The sequence below is a fragment of the Arvicola amphibius genome, chromosome 1 (assembly GCF_903992535.2).
Source record: "Arvicola amphibius chromosome 1, mArvAmp1.2, whole genome shotgun sequence".
NCBI classification, from domain to species: Eukaryota; Metazoa; Chordata; class Mammalia; order Rodentia; family Cricetidae; genus Arvicola; species Arvicola amphibius.
The window spans coordinates 168867987-168890528 of record NC_052047.1 but is presented as its reverse complement, the minus strand read 5'-3'; the positions used below and the strand labels follow the sequence as shown (position 1 = coordinate 168890528).

Below are 22542 nucleotides of genomic sequence, written 5' to 3'. Positions count from 1 at the left end.
TGGTCATCAAAAGTTAGATGAGGAAGTGACAGAAGCTGACATCATCACAAAAGAAAAAGAACACTTGGTAATTCTAGAAAATGGTTCTGGAAACTAAATTTAAACTAAAACTCAAGGCAAGATGGACCCACAGTTAAAAAAAACAGTAATCTTAAACTAATCTATATAGGAGTATACAAAAGTAAAATTGTATGATGTGGTAGGGAATTCACGTTATTATATAGTCAAATATGACTGTATGCCTATCCCTTTGTTTCCCAGAAAGGCATCAGTGTCTGGAGACCTCTTGACTCCAGTTTATAGGTTACCTCTTCCTGACTAGGACCCATGATCAGCAGCCTTTGAAGATTAGATCAACCTTACCCCCATCTGCCACACTTGAGCATTACCATTCTTAACCCTTGGTTTTTTTGGATGGGCAATGGTTGTCCACCCAAGAACTCAGATGTTGGAATGCTGTGTCCTTGCTGATCAGGTGTGAGTAGAGAGAGGTGATGGTTGGTTCAATTGTCAACTTATCAAGTCCTCTAGAACTACCCAGGAAGAGTCTCACTGAGGGATTGTTTAGAACAGGTTGTCCTGTGGGAGTGTCTGTGTAGGAATGTCCTGAAAACATTAGATTTAGATTATATTTTAATAATTTAACAGAGTGTGAAAAATAGTGTAACCTAATATGAATGCAATATAAATAAATAAATTAATTCATTGCTTGTGTTATGCCTTGTCATTTAAAAGCTAGAATATGAAGAATAAAAGCAGATTACTACTTTCCATTTCTTTTCCCAACTTTGAAATGTTCCATATCAATAAAGGAGATGCAATACATAAACTCTATCAGTTATGGTATCATCTTTTCTAAATCTGAGCAGTTAGTATCACCAAAATATGGAAAGAATAAGAGCAAAGTATTCTTTTACTAATTATTATTTTTCTATTTTCTGGGCCTCTAAAGTATAGTTGATACACTATGTAAACAATAAACATAAAATTCAGTTGATTACCTAATTAGTCTATATTAGTTTATTTTCTATTGCTGTGATAAAAAAAAAAAAACACGACCAGGAACACTTACAGAAGAAAGGGTTTATCTGGGCTTATAGTCCCCAAGGGCTAAGAATCAGCCATGGCAGGGAGACATTGAAGCCAGCAGGAGGCAGGACAGCAGAAACAAGGGGCTGAGGACTCACATCTTGAATTGCAAGCATGGAACAGATGTAGAAAACTTGTAACAGCACGAGTCTTTAACATGAAGAAGCTCATCTCCAGTGACATATGCCCTCCAACAAGGCCACACCTCCTAAGCATCCCAAACAGTGCCACCAACTGAGGACCAAGTATCCAAGTGCCCAAGACTACGGGGCATATAATACAAACCACCACGCAGTCTGAAATGCAGTGTGTTGTTTCAACACAGAAATGATATAAACATTAGTAGCTAATGTTTGTACTTTTGGAGTTGTTAAAATTCAGTCTGCTTTCATTTCAACAAGAACACACCATATAGACAAATCATTACTATCTATTTTCTTTTGTTGCTGATTTATTGAAATATAGTAGTGTTAGTTTTTCAGATTGCAAATGATTAAAGAAATTATTATTTTATTTTGCATTGTTTTACTATATCTTTGAAAGGCAATATATTATTAACGTATGTAATTAATATAATAGCTAGTTATTTTAATTGTCTGTCTTTTGTGTCTTCTATGTCTTGGCTATGCAGTGTTTCTTTAGTACTTACAATCTTTAGATGCTGTTTTGGAGTCACCAGATTTCTAAGGCTCGGTAGACACACATGGCTGGTGTGAATCACCGCAAACAAGGCAGCGTGGAAAGGGTCAAATGTGTATGGGGTTTTTCAGACCATGGAGGAACTGTAGCCGCTGTGGAAGAATCATCTGGTGCTAAAGAGAAAGAACAAGGGGACGTAAAGGAAGTATGACGGTTTGGTCATTTTGTTTTTAGGCAATATTGGACGTTGTTGTGAATCTTCAGTTTAGCCTGATAGAAAAATTATGGCAAACATTCTGGCGCTACTCTCCCTCTACTCCAACTGACGGCACTACCATTACTGAATCAAGGTCAGGATCACTATGCTTTTCTGATTCATTTTCATGACGAAGTAGATGTCACAGCTAATTAAGTTAGATATGTATACCAGTTGTGAACCTTACCTGGTAACACTGAGTAGATTGACCATCCCAGGAAGACACCAGACTGCTCTCCTGAGGTTTTAGTGTGTGTAGCTCCCATTTTATTGATTTGGGGGACTATGGTGTATCTGTGTCATGCTAGTGGATTACTATCCTATCTTTCAGACCATAAGAAAATACTAATGTACATAGGTAGCTCTGGGGGTGTGTTTGTATATATATATATACATACATACATATATGTCCAGCCATGTGACACCAGTGCAATATAGTTCTAACCTCAGTAATATTTGATAAACTATTTTTAAAGTCCATTTTCTGTTTTATCCTCATTTGCCATCTATTCATTTGCGACATTTATTCACACCAGCAATCTGAGTGAAATAGAAAGTCGACTTCCGAAAGCAAAGCTGATAACTCTGTGCAAACATGAGTCTATCCTGAAATGGATGTGTAACTGTGACCATGGGATGTACCAGGCTTTGGTGGAGATTCTCATCCCCGACGTCCTTAGACCCATTCCTAGTAAGTTAAATGGAGACGACTACGGATGTTTTTGTTCTCATACATACCACCCAAGCAATTTTGGGGATTGATGTTGCAATCAGGAATTATCCTAGTTTCATTTAAATTTGTCAGATAAAAAAACATGCAGCATATAGAACATTGCATGCAGAGAACCTACAGGGATACTGCGGTGGAAGGAAAATGGCCTGTGCTCTAGTCTTCTACGTTACTATTACTGTTAAAAGTCAGCGTGCAGCTATGACACCCTCAATAAACCAATTGTAAGAACAATGTTAGTTCAGCCAACCATGCAAAATTATTCTACTTAAGTAGAATTATTCTACTGAAGTTCTCTGCATATAGCCAAAAAATATTCAAGTCTCTAGTTGCAGACCATTCTCTCTCATGGTTGCTTGGGATTTGAAATAAATTGATTGTGGTTTCCAGTTGAGTTGAATTCCTTTATAAATTATTTACTCTGTCACCTGTGCCATCTTCAGAACTGCAAATTCAGTTTCCATTAACACTACTGGTTAATTAGTATTTTGAGAGAAGAATCTAATAACTACACAAGTATTTTGACCCACTATGAAGTGAATGGGAACTCCATTTACCTTTTTCAGTAACCAAGTTGTAGTAAATAAACTTTTCTCTGTAATTATTGGTATAAATTCCACTACACATATTGTTAGAGGATGTTGGAGCTGCCTTATACCTGGATGAGCCATACTAGTGACCTTAAGTTTTAAAGAAATGGGACTGTTTCCACTCTGACATTCAAAGCGATATTTTAGCTAGTGACATTGGCAGTATATACTTTAAATATGCCAACACAATTATTTGTTATGTTTATGGAAAACATATAAATAGGGTTTAGTAGAAGGGAAAAGGAAGGTATTAACGTTTGTATGTTTATACTTGCAAATACAAAGACACAGTGGAAAATATAAATTCTTTTATATATTCATTACCCTAGAATAGATGCTTATACACATTTACATAGTATGTCAATCAATTACATTAATATATGGAGGAGAAAGCAGAAACAAAAGAAGTCCCACCGGCATTCTCTTAACACTTTATAAATTGCTAATGTTCCACTCTGTCTACACCAGGCTGCCTGACTAACACGATTGATAAAGTTGATGTTGTCATAGAAATTCCACCATGTCAGTTTCTGCTGGCGTTTGTTTCAGAATTTGATCCTTTTTTCTACGCCCCTGCTCCTTGTGCTCCGAGTGTTAATCTCTAGAGATGTTTAGAAGAAGTTGCATAGGCTAGCTCATTAGCCTATGACATCTGGCTCCCAACATACAGCTTCTCTCATGAGATACAAGGAGGTGTCAGGGAGTGCTTGCTTTTTCAAGAGAAGTCAACAGCATCAGTATTCATTAAACAATTCTGAAACCATATGCTTTTGTCTTAGCATCATACGAATTTAACAGGTCCCTGGTTTAAATCATGCATCAATTTTGGTTTACTTTAAGCCTTATAATTTTAAGTATATAATTCACTTGACCTTTGCCTTTTAAAAAATGTGGTTAGAAGAATAGTTTATTCTGTCAGTAGTTTTTCTCTGCATTTACCAGAAAATGGGATGATTTTATTTCTCTGAAATCACAAGATACATTAATGTACTAGGCTACAAAAGAAATTTGGGAAATTCAATTTCCATTTTACAATTAGGCTCAACAATGTAATGCTTAAAATACAATGTAGATAGCTATTGCTGGGTTATATGCTTTTTAATACTGATCTTGAGAAGGCTGAGGAGCTCCACTTTGGAATAGATTTTTAAATATCAAACCATCCATTTATGAGTCTTTAGAAGCTGTCAGAGTCAGTCTGCACAATTTCGATTTTATATGAATCCCTACAGAGAGAACAAACTTAATTTTATTTTTAAAAATTGTATTTTTTGGCTACTAGTACTTCACTCTACCATTTTCTGTCCAGATGGGATTTCTTTTTTTAGCTAAAAGTCTGCACATCGTACTAATTTAAAGTCAGCTTGAAATGCCTATATTCTAAAATACATTCACCCGAAACATGGAAAAAGGAAATTAAGTGTGAATTATTGAATAAGATTTCGACTGGTAACACTTTAAATGGGCAACTGGGAATATAATAAAAGGTGGGCCAGAATATTACTTAGTATAAAAAAAGTAAATACCTAAACTTTTTAACATGCACAGTGTTTCCTTTTATATTATAATTTCCTTTCCATCAAGTTTTTCTAGATAAAATAGGGCATATATGAAATGCTTTAAAAATAACATAAGAAGTTATTGGGGTCTTTTCAAATTAAATCATCATTATACTAATTATAGACCAAAATGGAAAATATAGGTTGCCAAGTTCAACCTTGAACAAAATTTTACTGAGTTTCAAGAAAGACTGTTAATTTTTTCACTCCTTTCATTTCCATTCATGCTTGTACTCCATGATTCTAGGACATAAACAGCAGAGAGATGTGTTTCTCTTTTGACCAAGGTGGGATGCTTTGGAAATTTCAGATTTCCCCTCAAGAAATTTCCAGTTCCGCCTGGTTAAGAGTCTGCAGTCTCTCCTAACCAATATTTAGGCAATTTCAGCTCTACTATCCAGTTAAATAAGTTTTTTTTTTAAAAAAAGACTCAGTTGTTTTATTATTAGGTGTTAAATTTTGTATCTTTTTGTAAATAATTTGAATATGCTGTTTCCCTCTAAAACTTGTTTTAGCAAACAGAAGTAAGTAAAGTATCAGACCTGCCTGAGTGGAGAAAGGAAAACCCAAGACTTGGGTCCTGCTATGTGTTCTCAGGGCAGCTGACTTAAGTAGAACTTCTGACTGACAATATATCCCAGATCTGGGTATCTCCCAGACCCTATGGAATCTGCAGAGAGTAGTTTGTGTTACTGGTGCTTTAAACATTTGTTAAACACCTAAATCTTTTCCCCACTGTGTGAAGGCCTGGGCACAGAGAAGTTAAAAGACCATTGACTGGGGAACACCCTGAGCAGACTCAATGAGCAGCAGCTCTCTTGTAACAAAGTTAGCAATGATGACTGAAGATGTTTGTGGCCATTTCATGGCCACTGTAAAGTTCTCTCGTGAGACCTGTTCCATTCCAGGCTCTAACAAGTTAGGTCTGGCTGTTTCGATAATGTCATAGAAACATGGCTGTCTGTGACAGCAATCTTATCACACTGATCTTTCAGCTTCTCCATGTGAAATTGCAGTAGTCATCTGAAACTTTCATTCCGACAATTATTTTTCCTCTACTTTCAGCAAAGATAAATACTTCAATTCATAGGTTCTATGGTAAAACATCAACTAGAGAAAAACAAAGCCTTGCACTGTATTTCATGTTAGCTAACAATGTAAAATGAGCTTTAAGTTTGAAACCAAAATGGAAAATCTTAGCCCTTGATCACAAAACACTGTGTGATGTTTTGTCCGTGGTAGAAAACCCCATAAAGTATATTCACAACTGGTATATGTTGCCATAAACAGGCAGATTTGAATGTTTTCATTTTCCCACAGGTGTCATCAGTGTCTGAGAACAAAACAGTTTTAGAAGCCAAACATATTACTTTTAGATGCTGTAAGAAATTAGAAATGATGTTTCTTTTTAATCAATGAAGATAATATAGTTTCTGCTCAGTGCTATAAAAGTAGTATAAACATGTATTTTCCTTGTTCCAGCATAAAAATTAATGGTCTTAGGTATCTTTATTGTTCTGCTTTTATTTTTTATTATTTAGGTGCCTTGACCCAAGCCATTCGAAATTTTGCAAAAAGCCTTGAAGGTTGGCTTTCAAATGCCATGAACAATATTCCACAGAGAATGATACAAACCAAGGTATGTCATGTCCTTTGATGGGGGAGGGCACATGTGCATGCTTGCTAAAGAAACTATCTCTTTACAACTATTTTTCTCATAACTGATCTTTATATATAAGTAGCACAAGGTTATGTAGAACTAACATATGTATATTGTGCTTCAGAGCTGTTCTTCATGCCTAGAGGATCCTAGATTCCACATTGTTAGTTTAGGTTAATCTGTGAGTATATGCCCATGGCAAGTTTGAATAGATACTATACTTTCATTCTGCTTCCAAAATTTATATTATGGCTTTTGGTAAGCAACTGTATCCACCATTAGACTCCAGCAGTATATCTTTTCCTTTGTTTTGTGTGTAGTATGGCTCTGTTGAGGTCCTGTAGCCAGCAAGTCTCTCTGGAGCCACAATAGCTCCAGCACTTCCTATCTTGGTTTAAGCTCTGCACAGTGGAGGCTGATACAGGAGGACCATGAGTTCAAGTCTAGCCTGGGCTATGTAAGGAGCTCAAGGAGAGTCCAAGTTACTTAGTAAGAACCAGAAACTAGGAAAATAGCTCAGTGGTAAGATGAACAAAACCCTGGATTCTAGTCTGAAAAATCACAGAAATAAAAGATGTTATTTGATTATGGCAGAACAACCTTTCCAATTAATAAAATCAGTTGTAGTCCTACTAATGCCCCTGATAGCTGACATCACTGCCCTTCTCCGTGTCATCAAGGTGAACGCCTCAGCAGATTGCCTGCAACATTGGTCATTTTGCTGAATTTCAGAAATAGTCTGGTGTTTGCCCTTGCAGAGAATAACTTCTGCTCTTCTGCTCTTGCTGATATGCAGTTGTATTTCTGAGGAGCTCTCAAATATTGAGACAGTTTACCTGACTTAGGGAAGAGCTTTCTGGTCAGTGGCAATATCACTAAAATACCTGTGTTCAAATCTTACCACTTAAATGAGTTTCTGTACAACCTTACTCAAGGTATTAAGCTCTCTAACTCACAGCATGTTGAGATGACAGTTGAACAATGTGGCATACATATGAGACACTTAACCTGGTGCCTGGCATGTGATATGTACTCAGCAAATATAAACCACAAAAGTGGAAAAACATTTTCTCTTCAAGGGTATGTGAGTTTGCTTAAATATTTCAGGCTGTCCTAATACAGGTCACTTTTAAATGAGCCACTTTTGCAACGTCAACACATTATTCTACTCAACCAACTGATTCTTCAGTATATGCTATTTATGTACCCAAAAAAACTCAGTATAATATGATATGTTCCTATAAATATGTTAAGAGTTTTGGCATATTTTGAAAGACTAGGGTCATATTTACTGTGTATCTAACATTTGTAGATGGTGCGGCGGGGCTGCATCCTGCCACCCGGCTAGCTTTCCACCGGAAATAATTACATGGAAACTGTATTCATTTAAACACTGGCTGGCCCATTAGTTCTAGCCTCTTATTGACTAATTCTCACTTCTTGCTTTAACCCAGATTTAATAATCTGTGTAGCACCACGAGGGGTGGCTTACCAGGAGAGATCTTAACCTGCGTCCATCACAGAGAGGAGAGGCCTGGCGACTGCCTATGGCGACTGCCTGAAGCGTCCGCCTTCTCTCTCCCAGAATTCTGCTCTGTCTACTCCGCCTACCTAATTTTCTGTCCTATTAAAGGGCCAAGGCAGTTTCTTTATTAACCAATGAAAGTAACACATAGACAGATGACTCTCCTCCATCATTTCCCCTTTTTCTGTTTAAACAAAAAGGAAGGCTTTAACTTTAACATAGTAAAATTACATATAACAAAACAGTTATAAAGCAAGAATTACAGTTACAATATTTAGATATTTTATCTTTTATCATAACTAAGGAAAGCTATAACTATTTATTCTTCAACTCCATCAAAGACTCCAGAAGGATATAATACTACCTAAGTAAACAAGAAATATGCAACTTTCAAACTTTAAAAATGACAGAGACAACTCGCTGCCTGGACAGTCACCCAAGTTCCTCTGTACCGTTGGGGCATCCATCTTCGGCCGTCAGGCCCATAGTGTCCAGCAGACATTTCCATGAAGCAGGAAATTCCAAAGACAGTTTAGTCACTTTCTGCTGTGTCCTGCAGAACGTCTCACAGACTCTTTCACGAATCAGGAACCCCGAAAGACCATCTCACCTTTAGGCAAGTTCAGCAGTCCTCTCTCTGCGGGTTCTTTATGTCCAGTTTATGCAACAGTCCAGGCAAGAGCAGTTTCTTGCTCAAATGGCTATCAAACTCCATAAGAAGCCTCTTCGATGCCCATCTTCCTCTTGAAGTAGATTGGTGCTGCCAGGAGCAGAAGTGTCTCATTGTCATGAAAAGCCGAGTTATTAAAACATCTTAAATGCCATGTTCTGTAGTCTTTGAAAGATATGAAGAATGCCTGTCTAACTGAACTATATCTCTATATATCTAGAAAATCTAACTAACATGACAACAAGCTTGACTATTATTGATGATTATCCATTAACAACCTATATTTCCTAATTATACATTGCATTTTAAATGAACTACACAATCATAAATACCTTAATCAATATCAGAAATACATATATATATAACAAAATTGACCTTAAATTTATATCAACACAGCAAAAATTTATACCAATGTAAATTATTCATATCTATATCATATCCCCCTTTAAATGTAAAAGAACATATATAAACAATATTTGGGAATATGGGCGAAAGCCAAACCTAGTCAGCAGTACCAGCGCTTATTAAGCAGCTGCCCAAGCTCGAACACCAGAACGCAGGCAGTCATGCGCGCGTCCTGTGCTCTGTACGAGCAGGGCTGGGGTGAATGCTGAATCAATCAAAAGCCCAACGCTGTGTGGCTGGCGTTGGGGTCTGGAGCTAAAGGCTCCCAAATGCCCCGAGTTGGATGCCAAAAATTTCTATGAAAAATAGATATTTATTTAGAGGTTTTTTTAAATTATCTTTCATATCTTCAAACATAGGCTAATTCAATTTGGTATCTCATTGAAAAACAAATGTTCCCCTGCTAGAAGGACAGAGCTCAGGGTAGAGTCCTTGATCAGTATACAAAAGTCCTAAGTTCAATTCATTAGAGTAGTGGGGGAAAAAATGAAAAGAAACAAAAGATTTAAGGCAAAGGTGTGGGGGAAAGCTGAATTTCTTTCTGAACATATAAGCAGAGTTGAGAAAACCAAGGATTACGCATCCCGCAGCTACAATAGTGAGAACTCATCACCCAATCTAGGTCTGAAATAGATAAGGGGTGGGTGCCATAGCATCAGGAATCCTCCTTCTAAGTTTCCTCAGTGGTAGCCTTGGAAAAGGAAGAACATAGTCTGGGAGGAGTGAACATTCTGACCACTGTTGTCTTCTGCTTCCATCTCCTAACAATGCACCATCCCTGATTAAATCCAGCTGGAAGCTGGAGGACAAAGGAGGCGCTCCTGTCATATCCTTCCTCCCCTCCCCCCCCCCCCCCCCACACACACGGCCTTTCTGGCCAGAAAGGATGATGGACATAAAGGAAAAGGTGATTTCTGAAGAGTAAATGAAATTTTTCACTTGAAGAACTTTAAATAAAAAAATAGGTTCTTCTACTTGCTGGTCTGATAAATGTATCTGGTCATAAAAACTTTGAACTCTCATGTTTCACCATCCCGTCTGCCAACTTGTAAACGAAATGTTATAACAGTGAGCCAGGATGGTGCTGCTCTGAAAGTGGTTTTTGTTCAATTAACAATAATAGTTCTGTACAGTTTACTTTTCCAAATAGAAAGAAATATTCTTACTTGTCTAGTTTCTAGTTGTCCTAAAAAGGGTTGAGAGGTGGTGAAAGCAAACATTTTCTACTTTTGTAGACAATGTAATTTCATATTGTGGTTGAGTAATTCACTTCCAAGACTGCTTTAATGATTACTGTACTCAAATGCCAAAAAATGTGGGAGCTTGTTGTAAGTGTTGACATCAGTATACTCAAAATCAAATATTTCTTTGTTTAAGAATCTTAAATGTGCTGGGCAGTGGTAGTGCATGCCTTTAATCCCAGCACTCTAGAGGCAAAGGCAGTTAGATCTCTGTGAGTTCAAGGCCAGCCTGGTCTACAAGAGCTAGTTCCAGAACAGCTAGGACTGTTACACAGATAAATCCTATATAACTTATAAGTCAACTCTTACCAAATGAATTTAAATGTTTCTAAGGGAAGCTTGCTTTGCTTGGGTTTCTGTAGGTTGCCGCTGTAAGTGCCTTTGCCCAGACTCTGCGAAGATACACATCGCTCAATCACCTGGCCCAGGCAGCTCGTGCCGTCCTTCAGAACACTTCCCAGATCAACCAGATGCTCAGCGACCTCAATCGCGTTGACTTTGCCAATGTCCAGGTACTCTGCCTCCTTGCAAATCCTATCTTTTAAAGAATGGTGCCAGTTATTCTAAATAGGACCATCCGATACATGCAATGGTTGAATCTGTGTTCACAATCTCCTCAAAGATGGGGTTTTACCCCCGTCAGACTAAACTGAACCCTTCGTCTTATGGATAAAGTCAGCTAAGGCTTATGAACTAGTAGGTAATAGAATGCATCTATGTTTGCAATGGAGTTAAAAGGATAATAAATATCAGTCACTGAAGTTATGCCAAAAATAAGACAATCTTTGTCTGTGAGAATTTGAACAACTGTTAACTGCTCTGTATTTCATTTTCCCACCTGCACCAACTACCTTAGGTTGTTTAAATAGTGATCTGTGCCCTTTCAAGCAGGTACTTCTTTTATTACAGTAACCCACCTTGAAGAGCTAAGCACCTCTATTGCAATGTACATTGCAGATACCTGAGAAAATTCTTTCACTTAAAGAATTAACTGAAGTAAGTCTGGACACCTTGGATCAAATAAAAATATATATATATATTTCTTTGCTAACCCTTGTTGCTCTGTACTTTACACTTAGAAATGACTAATATACGTTCCTTATTAAAGTCTAACAAGTATTTTATTTATAATATTAAAATAACAAAGTTAATTGTTACTGTGTAAAAATGATAATGCCCTGAAGTATATGCAACAAAGTAAAAAATGCATAGTTCAGCACAGTTAAAATTTAAAACTTTTGGAGTTAACAAGAGACTACATAAAAAAATAAAATAAAGCCGGGCGATGGTGGCGCACGCCTTTAATCCCAGCACTCAGGAGGCAGAGGTAGACGGATCTCTGTGAGTTCGAGGCCAGCCTGGTCTACAAGAGCTAGTTCCAGGACAGGCTCCAAAGCCACAGAGAAACTCTGTCTCGAAAAACAAAAAAAAAAAAAATAAAAAATAAATAAAATAAATAAAATAAAACAGCACTGCAAAGAAAGTCACAAGCTCATGTCTTGTTAATGCCCTATACACAGAAGCTGTAAAGAACCACTCTGCAACCCATTAATCAAAAACCACCTGATTTTAAAATGGCAAATAGACAAGTGCCCAATAAACACATGAAAGGAGTCTCAGCATTGATCACCATGGGAACAGGAGTTAAAACCACAAGGAAATATCATTGCGTGCACACTAAAATGGATGTGATTGAAGAGAGAAAATACCAGCTTTGGTCTCTGGAGACCTGAAGAAACTAACACTTCGTGAGCTGATGGTGGGAATGGAAAGTGCCACAACCACTGGGACAGGCTGGCATCTCCTCCAAAAGAGAAATATAAACTCAGCATGTGACTGAGCAGCCTACTGCTTGGCACACATCCAGGAGCAAGGGAAACATGGCCACACAAGTTGACCTATCCTTGTCTAAAGTCCTTGGGCTGGAATGTTTGGGTGTTTTTGAGAATTTTTTAATATTTACTAGACTTTACCACATGACTATCCCTAAAGTCTACTCTAAAATGTTTTAAAATGCAAAAGTTTTGAGCATTCAGCACTCTGTGTATTCCAGATTTTGAATTTTCGGGTTAGAGAGCCTCAATCTGTACTTCAGTGTTCATAGCATCATTGTTAAAATTAGACAGCCTAGGAGTCTACCTGGAAACTGAAATATGCTTTAACAATACACTGAACCATTGCTGGGCAGTGGAGGGAACTTCTGAAGCCTTGATTGAGCCTTGGAAACATGTGAAGTGAAGGGAAGCTGTTACATGTTTCCATTTACATGGGATGACCTAGATAGCCAATAGAGACAGTAGATTCCTACTGGGTAGAGCTGGGATAGTGCAGAGAATGAGATACAGGACTTCCTTTTGTAAAGAAGAATATTTTAAGTAGCTAATTTGTCTGTTAAATCATTATTTATAAGAAATTTAACCCCCATAACATGTTTATTATTTAAAACATATTCATAATAATATTAGAGCTTGGCTCATTTATAGTAGAATAAATTAACTGTGTTCATTCTGACTTTCACAAACTAGGCTCATGTTTCTGATAGCTAATTTTTCAGTCTCTTTCCATGTATCCATCCATCTACCTACAAACAGTCTAAACTCAAACAGACATAGTTGTGTATACGTACATGCAATCATATAACCTTTACAATAACAAACTCTTGGATTTATAAAATGGTCTGTGTATGTCAATAGGGTTACAATAACTCATTTACCAAAATTATTAAGCAATCAAATCACCTTCAGATCTGCACTCTAATATTTTCTTCAGATCTTCATTTTGAAAAGTACCCTAAGAAAAGCTGAGGTAAAACAATCTTGAAGTCAGAATAGTAAGACAACTTCAGTTTCCTTGATAATTTCAACTCAGTAACAGAAATTTTTGTAAAGAATGATCTATTTCAATTAATATTTGAAAAAAAGTGTTAATTGTTTTTGTTTTAACATGTATTTATGTCTTCTCAATCCTGGCTTAATGAATATTTGTATTGATCTGAATCTGTATACAAATGAGCCCACTCACTGGTTAGAAACATCTCTCTTGAGGACATCGTGAATGTCAATAGTCAGCTGTACATCTATTACTCATCCTTACACAGCAACGTTGACACTATTGGTCTTCCTACGTTGTCAACTGTCAATTTTGTGTCATGTGTCCATCATGACAGTCATTAGTACTGGAAACTGTATAATTAAGCATCTGTCCTCCAAAACATCTTTCCTCTCCTCAGAAGATCATAAATACAGTGGTGAGCCATTCAGTTCACCCTGTACTTTACTTCTTTGTACATTCTGATGAATACCCAAACTAGCACAGCTTTTTACCTTTCTTGCACCTTTCTCTTCCAAGCTCTGACAGGCTTCTCTAGTGTGTGCTGCTACCCATTCCTTCTTCATGACCTTTTCCTGTCATTTGGAACTTGTTCCTGCCTCTTCTAAGATGAATCTTAGTGAGACTAACAAATAAAAGGATAAAACTCTTGCAATATAGAAACTTTGGGGGCCGGGCGGTGGTGGCGCACGCCTTTAATCCCAGCACTCGGGAGGCAGAGGCAGGCGGATCTCTGTGAGTTTGAGGCCAGCCTGGTCTACAAGAGCTAGTTCCAGGACAGGCTCTAAAAAAAAGCTGCAGAGAAACCTTGTCTCGAAAAACCGAAAAAAAAAAAAAAAAGAAAAGAAACTTTGGGCTGAAATAAGTTCCAAGTATTATTATTAGAGTACACCAAGACCTTGGTTGTTCCTGTCAGTATATCCATAAATCTCTTTTCACTATTTCATCCTTGTGGAAACAAATATCTTTGCATTTCAAGACATGTGTTTCTATTGCAGTTTAATGGGCTTTCTTTCTCATTTAACTGATAATCTTACAATGGTATTGTTTGTAAATGCTCTGTGTAAATGGATGTGTTTTCTCTACATAATGAATTAGATTTGGACGGTCTTATCTGATCACCTGATCATTGATTACTTGAGTTAGTTTCTTCCTTCCTTTCTTCCTTCCTTCCTTAATTTCTCTCTCTCTCTCTCTCTCTCTCTCTCTCTCTCTCTCTCTCTCTCTCTCTCTCTCTCTCTCTCTCTCTCTCTCTCTCTCCTCCTTCCTTTCTCCCTCCCTCCCTCCCTCCCTCTCTTCCTCCTTCCTTTCCTCCCTTCCTTTCTTCTTTTTTGTTTGTCTTTTTCTTTGTTTTTTCACGGCAAGGTTTCTCTGCTTTGCCCTAACTGTTCTGGAACACTCTCTGTAGACCAGGCTGTCTTTGACCTCACAGATCCATCGTCTCTGCCTCCTGCCTCCTGAATACTGGGATTAAACGTGTGTGCCACCACACCCAGGTGCTTGGGTTTCTTTATTGAAGATACAGTATGATTTTGAACTTCCTTACTATGTAACATGTTGAATATTATGTTTGTTTTCTGCTTTCTTCTTGACAATGGGACTGTTTATGGAGTAAGGCTCTGTTAGGTGAACTCTGTAGGTTGACGTATATCAAAAACAGGTGTGAAGAGTGGCTTATGGAACTGTGCTCTTATTTTTCAAATTGGGTTTCTGGTTATCATCTTATCTTTCCAAAAATAATTTTCACATAAATAGTGATTTCGAATTTTTGTTAAGAAGTGAAATTCTTCTGTGTGTATCGGTAAGATCCTCTTTCTAGAACCCGTGCAAACAAGAAAAATCTCCTATACAGGGAGCACAGACTCATTTGCACAACAAAGATTCTAGACCTCTGTTGGTCCACACAGTCTGATATTTAACATTGCTGTACTGTATTCAGAGAAAGGGTCAAAAGTAATAAAATAAAAGCTTAAATGGGTGGGGGGGTGGGCACCAAAATCCTCTCCTGTTAACTATTGTAATGCTTAACTTATCTTGGTTCTCAGGGACTCTTAAGTTGATACAAAATTCCTGGGAACCATTTGATACTATTAAAAGATTTTAATCATTATTATTATGTAAGTCTATTATACAGAAATAAGTGAAAATATGAGCAAAATGTAGTTAACAGCATAGCTAATTCAAACTTCATACTAGTAAAAATTTAGAACAAATGTCTAGCTGTATGAAAATGATTATACATATGATAACATATTTATTCAATGAAACAAGCTTATTAGTGAGCAATAAGTACAGCTCCATATTCATCTATCTGGAAGGGTAGACGAATTATCATTGTTAAGCAGAATATTGAGTAGAATATATAGTATTTATTATATTTATATACTTACTTTATATTTATATTAGAACTATTTATGTATAAGCACAAATGACAAGACAAATCAGCATGAATAAATGATTAATGAAAATGTAAACATGCAAATATGTATGTACAGAAAATATGGCATATATGTGTGGAAAACTTGAAGGACAAGTGTATCCATGTATTGTAGCTATCTTGAACTTCTGTCCTCACATTCTTTTCTTGTCGCTTTTGTTTAGGTTGTAGTTTAGTCCATTTAAACTATTTATAAGTACTGTTTAAGAGATCGCATGTAGAAACGAAGATAGAGGTGATAGGCTTTCATCAACTGAGATAAGGAAGAAGCTAGGTTTCCCTAGAAGATTAGAGAGTGATGTGGGTACAGTTTGCATTTGAAGTGCCTCTAAGATTAAGTGAGCCTTGAATGGGTAAAATGTAGGGTCAGCAGAGGTGCTAGAGCTGGAAGGGTGGGATTAGAGGTGTATTGATTTGAAGTTTTCAATTTGAATCAGCTTGACCTTTGAGATAGCATAGAATTAAGGCTGCAGACAGTGTTTTCATGAAAATATCAGTGTATTCTATATCTTTGTATTGGAACTTTACAGACACTCCTTCAAAGAAACTCATAATGAAACTCATAATGAATCATACTTAAAAACTCGCAATAATTCTCATTTGTTGAATTTTGTGCTTAGGAAACTGAAGCCCTCACTGATCTGATTAGCTGTTTGAACTTAGTTTGACAAATCAGGGCCTGAGCAAAAATGTATGCCTTTTGATTATCAGGCAGTTTTGTCAAATAATTACATTTTGATCCTGAGAGAAGAGATCTTTTTCTTTTAATCTTAAAATACAGCACAGCACTAGAAACATCATAAAACCTACACCGTCACTGAAAAGTAACTTTAAAGTTCCTATTTTCATTGTTGTTACAAAACATGAAACTTCCCAACCAGAAGCAGAAGGGAAATTACAGTAATCAGGTTTCTTGGCAGGTAGCACGTCTACATTTTCTCAAAAGAGGTTTTGTTGTTGTTGTTGTTGTTTTCAGTTCTGTGAATTAATTTGCATTAGTTGGTTTGCCTTGATAGCCCTGGAGATTTCTGCTCCTGATCTACAAGCTCACACAGCATATGCTTCTTCCTGGTACCAGTCAGTGCTTGTTTTTGTTTTAATCTTTAGGGACCACTTTTGGCCAATTGAATCCATTTATTCCTCTGAGTTATTCTAAGTCTTCTAAAATGGTTTTAAGGTTTTATGTGGTGGGGTGGGGAAACTTTGAAGCAGTGTGAAAACAGGACAGTGCCTGCTGCTGGTTCCGACATCTGTCTGCCTTAAGTAACCGTGCTCGTCCCTCACAAGGCCTAGCCCAAGTAGAAAACCAAGTCACAGTTAAATACTGCTTCACGTAATAATCAAGGAGAAAGGCTAAGCCCTAAACATGACAAAGGCATTGTGTGCCTAACCATTGTTCGTGTTCATGATTGGTTCATGTCCCCACTGAGGCTTTCCGTGTGACACCCCACATGTGCTCTGTGCTGACACTCAGTGAGAGGCTGCTGAGTTGACCTTTCCTTTCTGTCTGTGATGCGTCCCAGGAGCAGGCTTCCTGGGTATGCCAGTGTGACGACAACATGGTTCAGAGGCTGGAGACAGACTTCAAGATGACGCTTCAGCAGCAGAGCACACTGGAGCAGTGGGCGGCGTGGCTGGATAATGTGATGATGCAGGCGCTGAAGCCCTACGAAGGGAGACCCAGCTTCCCAAAAGCCGCCAGGCAGTTCCTGCTCAAATGGTCTTTCTACAGGTAGCACCCCAAGCTCACTGCATTTCTTCCTGTCCTGCAAATGTGTGTGTGTGCATGCTATTCACAGAAAAAAGAAATGAACTTAGTGTTGGTGGGATATCCAACTATGATTGTGCTGCATAGAAACTAAGCAGAAAAATTATGAAAATGAAGTTTTTGCTTGGAAAGGAGACCCTCTTGCGCTCAAAGCCAAGAAATGTTCAGATAGTAATCTCTGAGAGTCCATCTAGAATAGCAGTTCCCAACCTGTGGGCCACCACCCCTTTGGGGGTTAAAAGACACTTTCACAGGGGTCACCTAATACCATCAGAAAACACAGGTATTTGCAATACTGTAGCAAAATTGCAGTTATGAAATAGCAATGGAAGTAATTTTACAGTTGGGGTCACCACAGCTTGAGGAACTGTATTAAAGGGTCTCAGCATCAGGAAGGGTGAGAACCACTGCTCTAGGTGATGTTTTCAGCAACAATCAGAAAAGGTATCTTGTCCTCCCTCTGCTTCTACCTTATTGAGATGCCTTCTTGTGGAGTTATGACTACTATTCTTTTGTTCCCTTTCCAATGGCCCTCAAACTGCAGTCACTAGACCATGGCCTCACATCCACTTAGATACATTATAAATGCATCGACAGGCCACTTCCCAAGCCTACTTGAGTCTGAATCCATAGAGGAAAGCCTAGCAATCTAAGCTTTGACATCCTCTGGGTATTTCCAGTTCACAATCAGAACTACATAGTTAATTTCTTAATTCTGTTAACTTTCAGAATATATCAGAGCTATATATCAGAAAGCAGAATTTATTTGTTCTTTTTAACCCTTGGTTACTTCTGAGATCCACTAACTCATTCTCTTGGTAGTTAGGAGGTAGTTAGTAGTTAGGAGGATAATTTGAATCAGTCACTTTCTGGTATTTATATTGCATGGCTAGTATCTAGTAGGTAGTAACATGTCTTTTAGACTAAAATACTTAATATGGAAGGAAATACATGTTTTTGTAGACATAGACGCACCCCTAAATGGAAAGGGCTTACTAATTATATGTTATATAATGGCAAATTTGGAATAAGCTGTTGACACCAAATCTACAACAGGGTTTGAAAAGAGCACTTATGAGCTGTATTAATGAGGACTTGTGCAATATTTGAATAGGATGGAATGGTTAGATAGATTTCTGTTATGGAATCTATATCAGGAACGAGTTATACCTCTCAAGAAAAAGATGTTTCAGGCCCAAGTCAGTGGGATTACCCTGAACAAAGAAGCAAACTCTTGTATTTTAACTACAGGATCAAATGCCAAAGTCAAAATTTTAAATTATCTAACTTGTCTCATGAAATAGGAGTCCATCTGTCATATAATTCAAGGCTTGAATTTGGAAATATATTTTCTTTTTTGGTGGTGGTTTTGATTTTTGGCATTTTTGAGATAGGGTCTGTCTAAATAGCCCTGGATTTCCTGGAACTGACTATAGAGAAGATCAAGTTGGCCTTGAGCTCACAGTGGTCAGTCTGGCTCTGCCTCCTGAATGCTGGGATTAAAAGCAAAAATATGTTTCCTTGATTGCTTGAGAGCCAATATTTTATTCATCTGAATTTTCACAGAAAATTATATAAGTGATTTGTGTGCCCATGATGAGTGGATCAAACATCACTTATACTATCTGACTCTTTCCAAGCCTCACATGACAGAGGCAGAGTGCCCAACCTTATATAGCCATGAAAAGAAGATGCTCAGCCTCCTCCTATTGTGTTGAGTGGTAGCGGCAGGCTTGCTCTCACTTCTCCCTGTGAGTTTTTTTCCTCTGCATTTAGTTGAAATCATTTTAGAAATAAACCCCTAGAGCCTTTGTCACCACAGAGATCTATTGCAGGAATCCTGAAAAGAAAGAAAATTACTCGCTTGTATTTCATGTTCTCTGCAGATACACAAACCCAGTAGATCATCACTTGCCTGCCCTCTGTCCTCCCTGAGTTGGGGATAATTGGCTTGTTATTATTAGACACGATTATGGTTATTATTTTCATTTCAAAAAGATTTGAAGGCTTACAGTTCAGGGCCACAGAGGAAAGAGACATTTAAGCAGATGCATACCTCCTGCTGGTAGGCAGAGCAATATCTGAACTGCCGTTTGCTGAGGCACAAGAGCATGGTGAGTAATGAAAACTGATGCATAAGTCATCAGAGAAGCAGAAGAAGAGCGCTTATGTTTTTTTAGCACTGTGAATGTAAATTGTAAATTTGCAAAGAATATTATAAATTTGACAGCCATATATACAGTCCTTTCATGTTTAAAAATCAGATATTTAATCTAGTAATTTCTAAGATAGTGTTTGCATTTACCTGTCCAGACGCTTAGAAACAAACTGGCAGTATCACAGCAGTTGATTCGTTGCTGCAGACCAACCCTGCTCCATCTAGAGCCGTCTGCTACCTTAAAATAGCTTTGAATGGCTGATGTTGATTTTGGAAAGCCAAGAAATGAAAAAAATTATGTGGACTGTTTCTTTTCTTCTGTGCTTTGTGAATAAGGCAACAGAGTGTTCCTGCTAACTACAGTGAAGGTCATTCGATCTTTCCTGGTATATGTGCTGGGGAAGAGGTTGATGCAATTAAAACTAACTTTGCTCATTCTCTGAATTTCTTGAGTTAGAATTATACCATTCAGTGATCTGGCATTTAGATAAATATGGCCCCATTCCTTCAACACTTGTAGAGACAGTAGAGTTGCTTTCTCAACCCCCTACAGGCTATAATACAATCTCATAGAGCAATAGGTAACAAATGTTTTCTTCAGCTTGAACATGTTTCCTTTTGAATAAGATTAGTGTTATATTTGTATCTTTGCTGACCACTTGTCATTCCCGGACTGTACTTTAGATAGCTGCTGTCTTTGGTCAGCAAGGTGGATGGAGTTATAAGTGACTACTCCACCCTTGGGTCACTTTTAAAGATTACTGACTTTGAGTTCAGTGGTATTTGATGTTTAACCATTATGTTACATTGTTTTGGGTTTTTGTTGTACATGTATATATAGGAAATTCTCTGCCTTAAAATTTCCCTATGGAAAAAGAAATACTTTTTAAAAATTACTGTATTACATTCTTGTAAATTATTTTACAAGTTGATGATGTATCGTCGAATTTTACGGATTTGGCACATAAATCAAACCATTCTTCCATTTGTAATAATTCATTTATACATTAGCATTACAAACATTTAAGGAGTGTTTAAGGTATTTAATTGACAGAAAGAAACCATTATCTGAAATTGTTTATTGTAATGAATATACTTTTATTTCTAGCATCTGTAGTACTGTAGTGATGACCAGTTTTGTTAAGATCCCTCATATGTTAGATGCCCTGACCTTCATGGCTTGTTCCTGGAAACCTTACTGGGAACAATGGGAGATTAAGAAAGAGAGACACAAGTAATTGAAACATGTGATTGGTTAGACTGTACCCTTAGATGCAGACACACCAGTAGCCCAGATACTCAGATATATATATATGGAGGAAAGGGTCTCTGTGGGGGAGCAGTCTCAGGGGACATGAACATGAAGTTATCTAGAATGAGGAAACTGTGCCTAGTACTCTTTGAACATACTATTTTTTAACTTAAAGTCAATAGTTAACCAACATCTGTACTCAGACTACAGGAAAGCCTTGCCGTTTCCCTGAGCCTGACTCAGTAATGTCTTGCTGTTTCCCCTGAGTCAGAGACAAGGCCTTGCAATTCACTTCCCTGAACCTGAGGTATTCACATCCTTGACATGGCCATTTCCATGTTTTGAATGCTCATTTATGCTGGAACACACTTACCCACATTATCCATAAAGGCTATATTCCAGCATCTCAGTGGATGCTTGAAACCACCAACATTACTCGACCTATGATTTAATGCCTTGTACACCTTGATGTCAGTGCCTACCGCAAGTTGTGTCTATAACTTTTGCAGTTTGATGTATAACAGAAAACCTAGAGTGGGTCTCTCTCCACTCGTCTCAGTTGACAGTAGAAGATACACTCTTATCACTAGTCTCCTCTCGGAATTCAGTATTTTCCCCTAAAGTCAACAACCTCCACCTTCTTACTGAAGGAGCCATTTTGCAGGAATTTGGTCTATTAGTTCCCCAGCATCACTGTAGTCAACTCTGGGAACTTTTATAGAGCTTGGACTTGCAAAAAGATGAGCTGTATCCCAGAGGTCAGGAACCAGAGAGTAGATTTCATCGCTCTATACAAAAGGACATGTGATCTGAAAATTGCTGATTGTTTCTGGAATTTTAATTTCACATTATTAGACTGCAGTGGCTGAAACCAAGAAAATCAAAACTGTAGATCTACGGAACTACTATGTATCGTATCAGCTGACTCTCACACTACCTTTTAAGCCCTAAAAATGGTTGTGTGGTTGTAGGCCAGATTACAAAGGTCACCTGTAACTCCACATGTAGGAGACTGAGGCAGGAAGATGGCTGGAGATTCAGTCTAAGTTACATGATGAGATGTGGACCAGCCTGGACTAGAGAATGAGGCCCTGGTTTGGTTTTCTGTATGTTTGTTTGTCTTAAGGCATACTATAAATGAGCCTCCTAGACATCCAAGGTTTACCTTTTCTTCTGTTTGTACAATGATTTTAAAAAGAAAAAAAGAAAAAAGTCTTTTCCATATAATGATCTTCATTCTTTCATTTTTCAAGACAGGGTTTCTCTGCGTAACAGCCCTAGCTGTCCTGGAACTAGCTCTTGTAGACCTGTCTTTGCCTCTGAATGCTAGGATTAAAGGCATGCACCATCACTGCCCTGCTGATTTTCATTCTTCTATATACAAATTGAAATAGCATTTTCTGTTATGTTATAAACATAATGATGATATTTGTTGCATTCTATTCTTTGTACGTTGTTTTTATATTCTTTAGTTTATTTTCCCCTTGGAATAACTGTGGAAGTTAGCTAAAAAATACTGCTTTCATTTTCCCTAGAGAAAACAACCCCAGGAAATTGTGTATTTTAGGTTAAGAATCAAATAGCATGGAGCCAGCATCAGAACCCAGAGCTTCTGTCCTCAGCTGTCACTTCATGATCTGTTACTGGCCACCGTGGATGTATGGAATCTGATGTATTTAAATCTCTGTTTTTAAAAGGTTGAAAATGAAACAGAAAAACAAAAGCAAAGCCTAC

At 37.6% G+C, this 22542-nt stretch overlaps 1 protein-coding gene across 1 annotated transcript in view; it reads left to right on the top strand.

The window, feature by feature from the left end:
• Positions 1 to 22542, top strand: part of Rfx3 (regulatory factor X3) — a 249935-nt gene that overhangs the window by 207213 nt on the left and 20180 nt on the right. The window contains exons 11-15 of the mRNA XM_038310780.1: positions 1963 to 2078; positions 2521 to 2675; positions 6405 to 6502; positions 10727 to 10876; positions 17154 to 17362. Of these exons, the coding sequence (XP_038166708.1) occupies positions 1963 to 2078; positions 2521 to 2675; positions 6405 to 6502; positions 10727 to 10876; positions 17154 to 17362 (728 nt within the window). The remainder of the gene's footprint in view (positions 1 to 1962; positions 2079 to 2520; positions 2676 to 6404; positions 6503 to 10726; positions 10877 to 17153; positions 17363 to 22542) is intronic.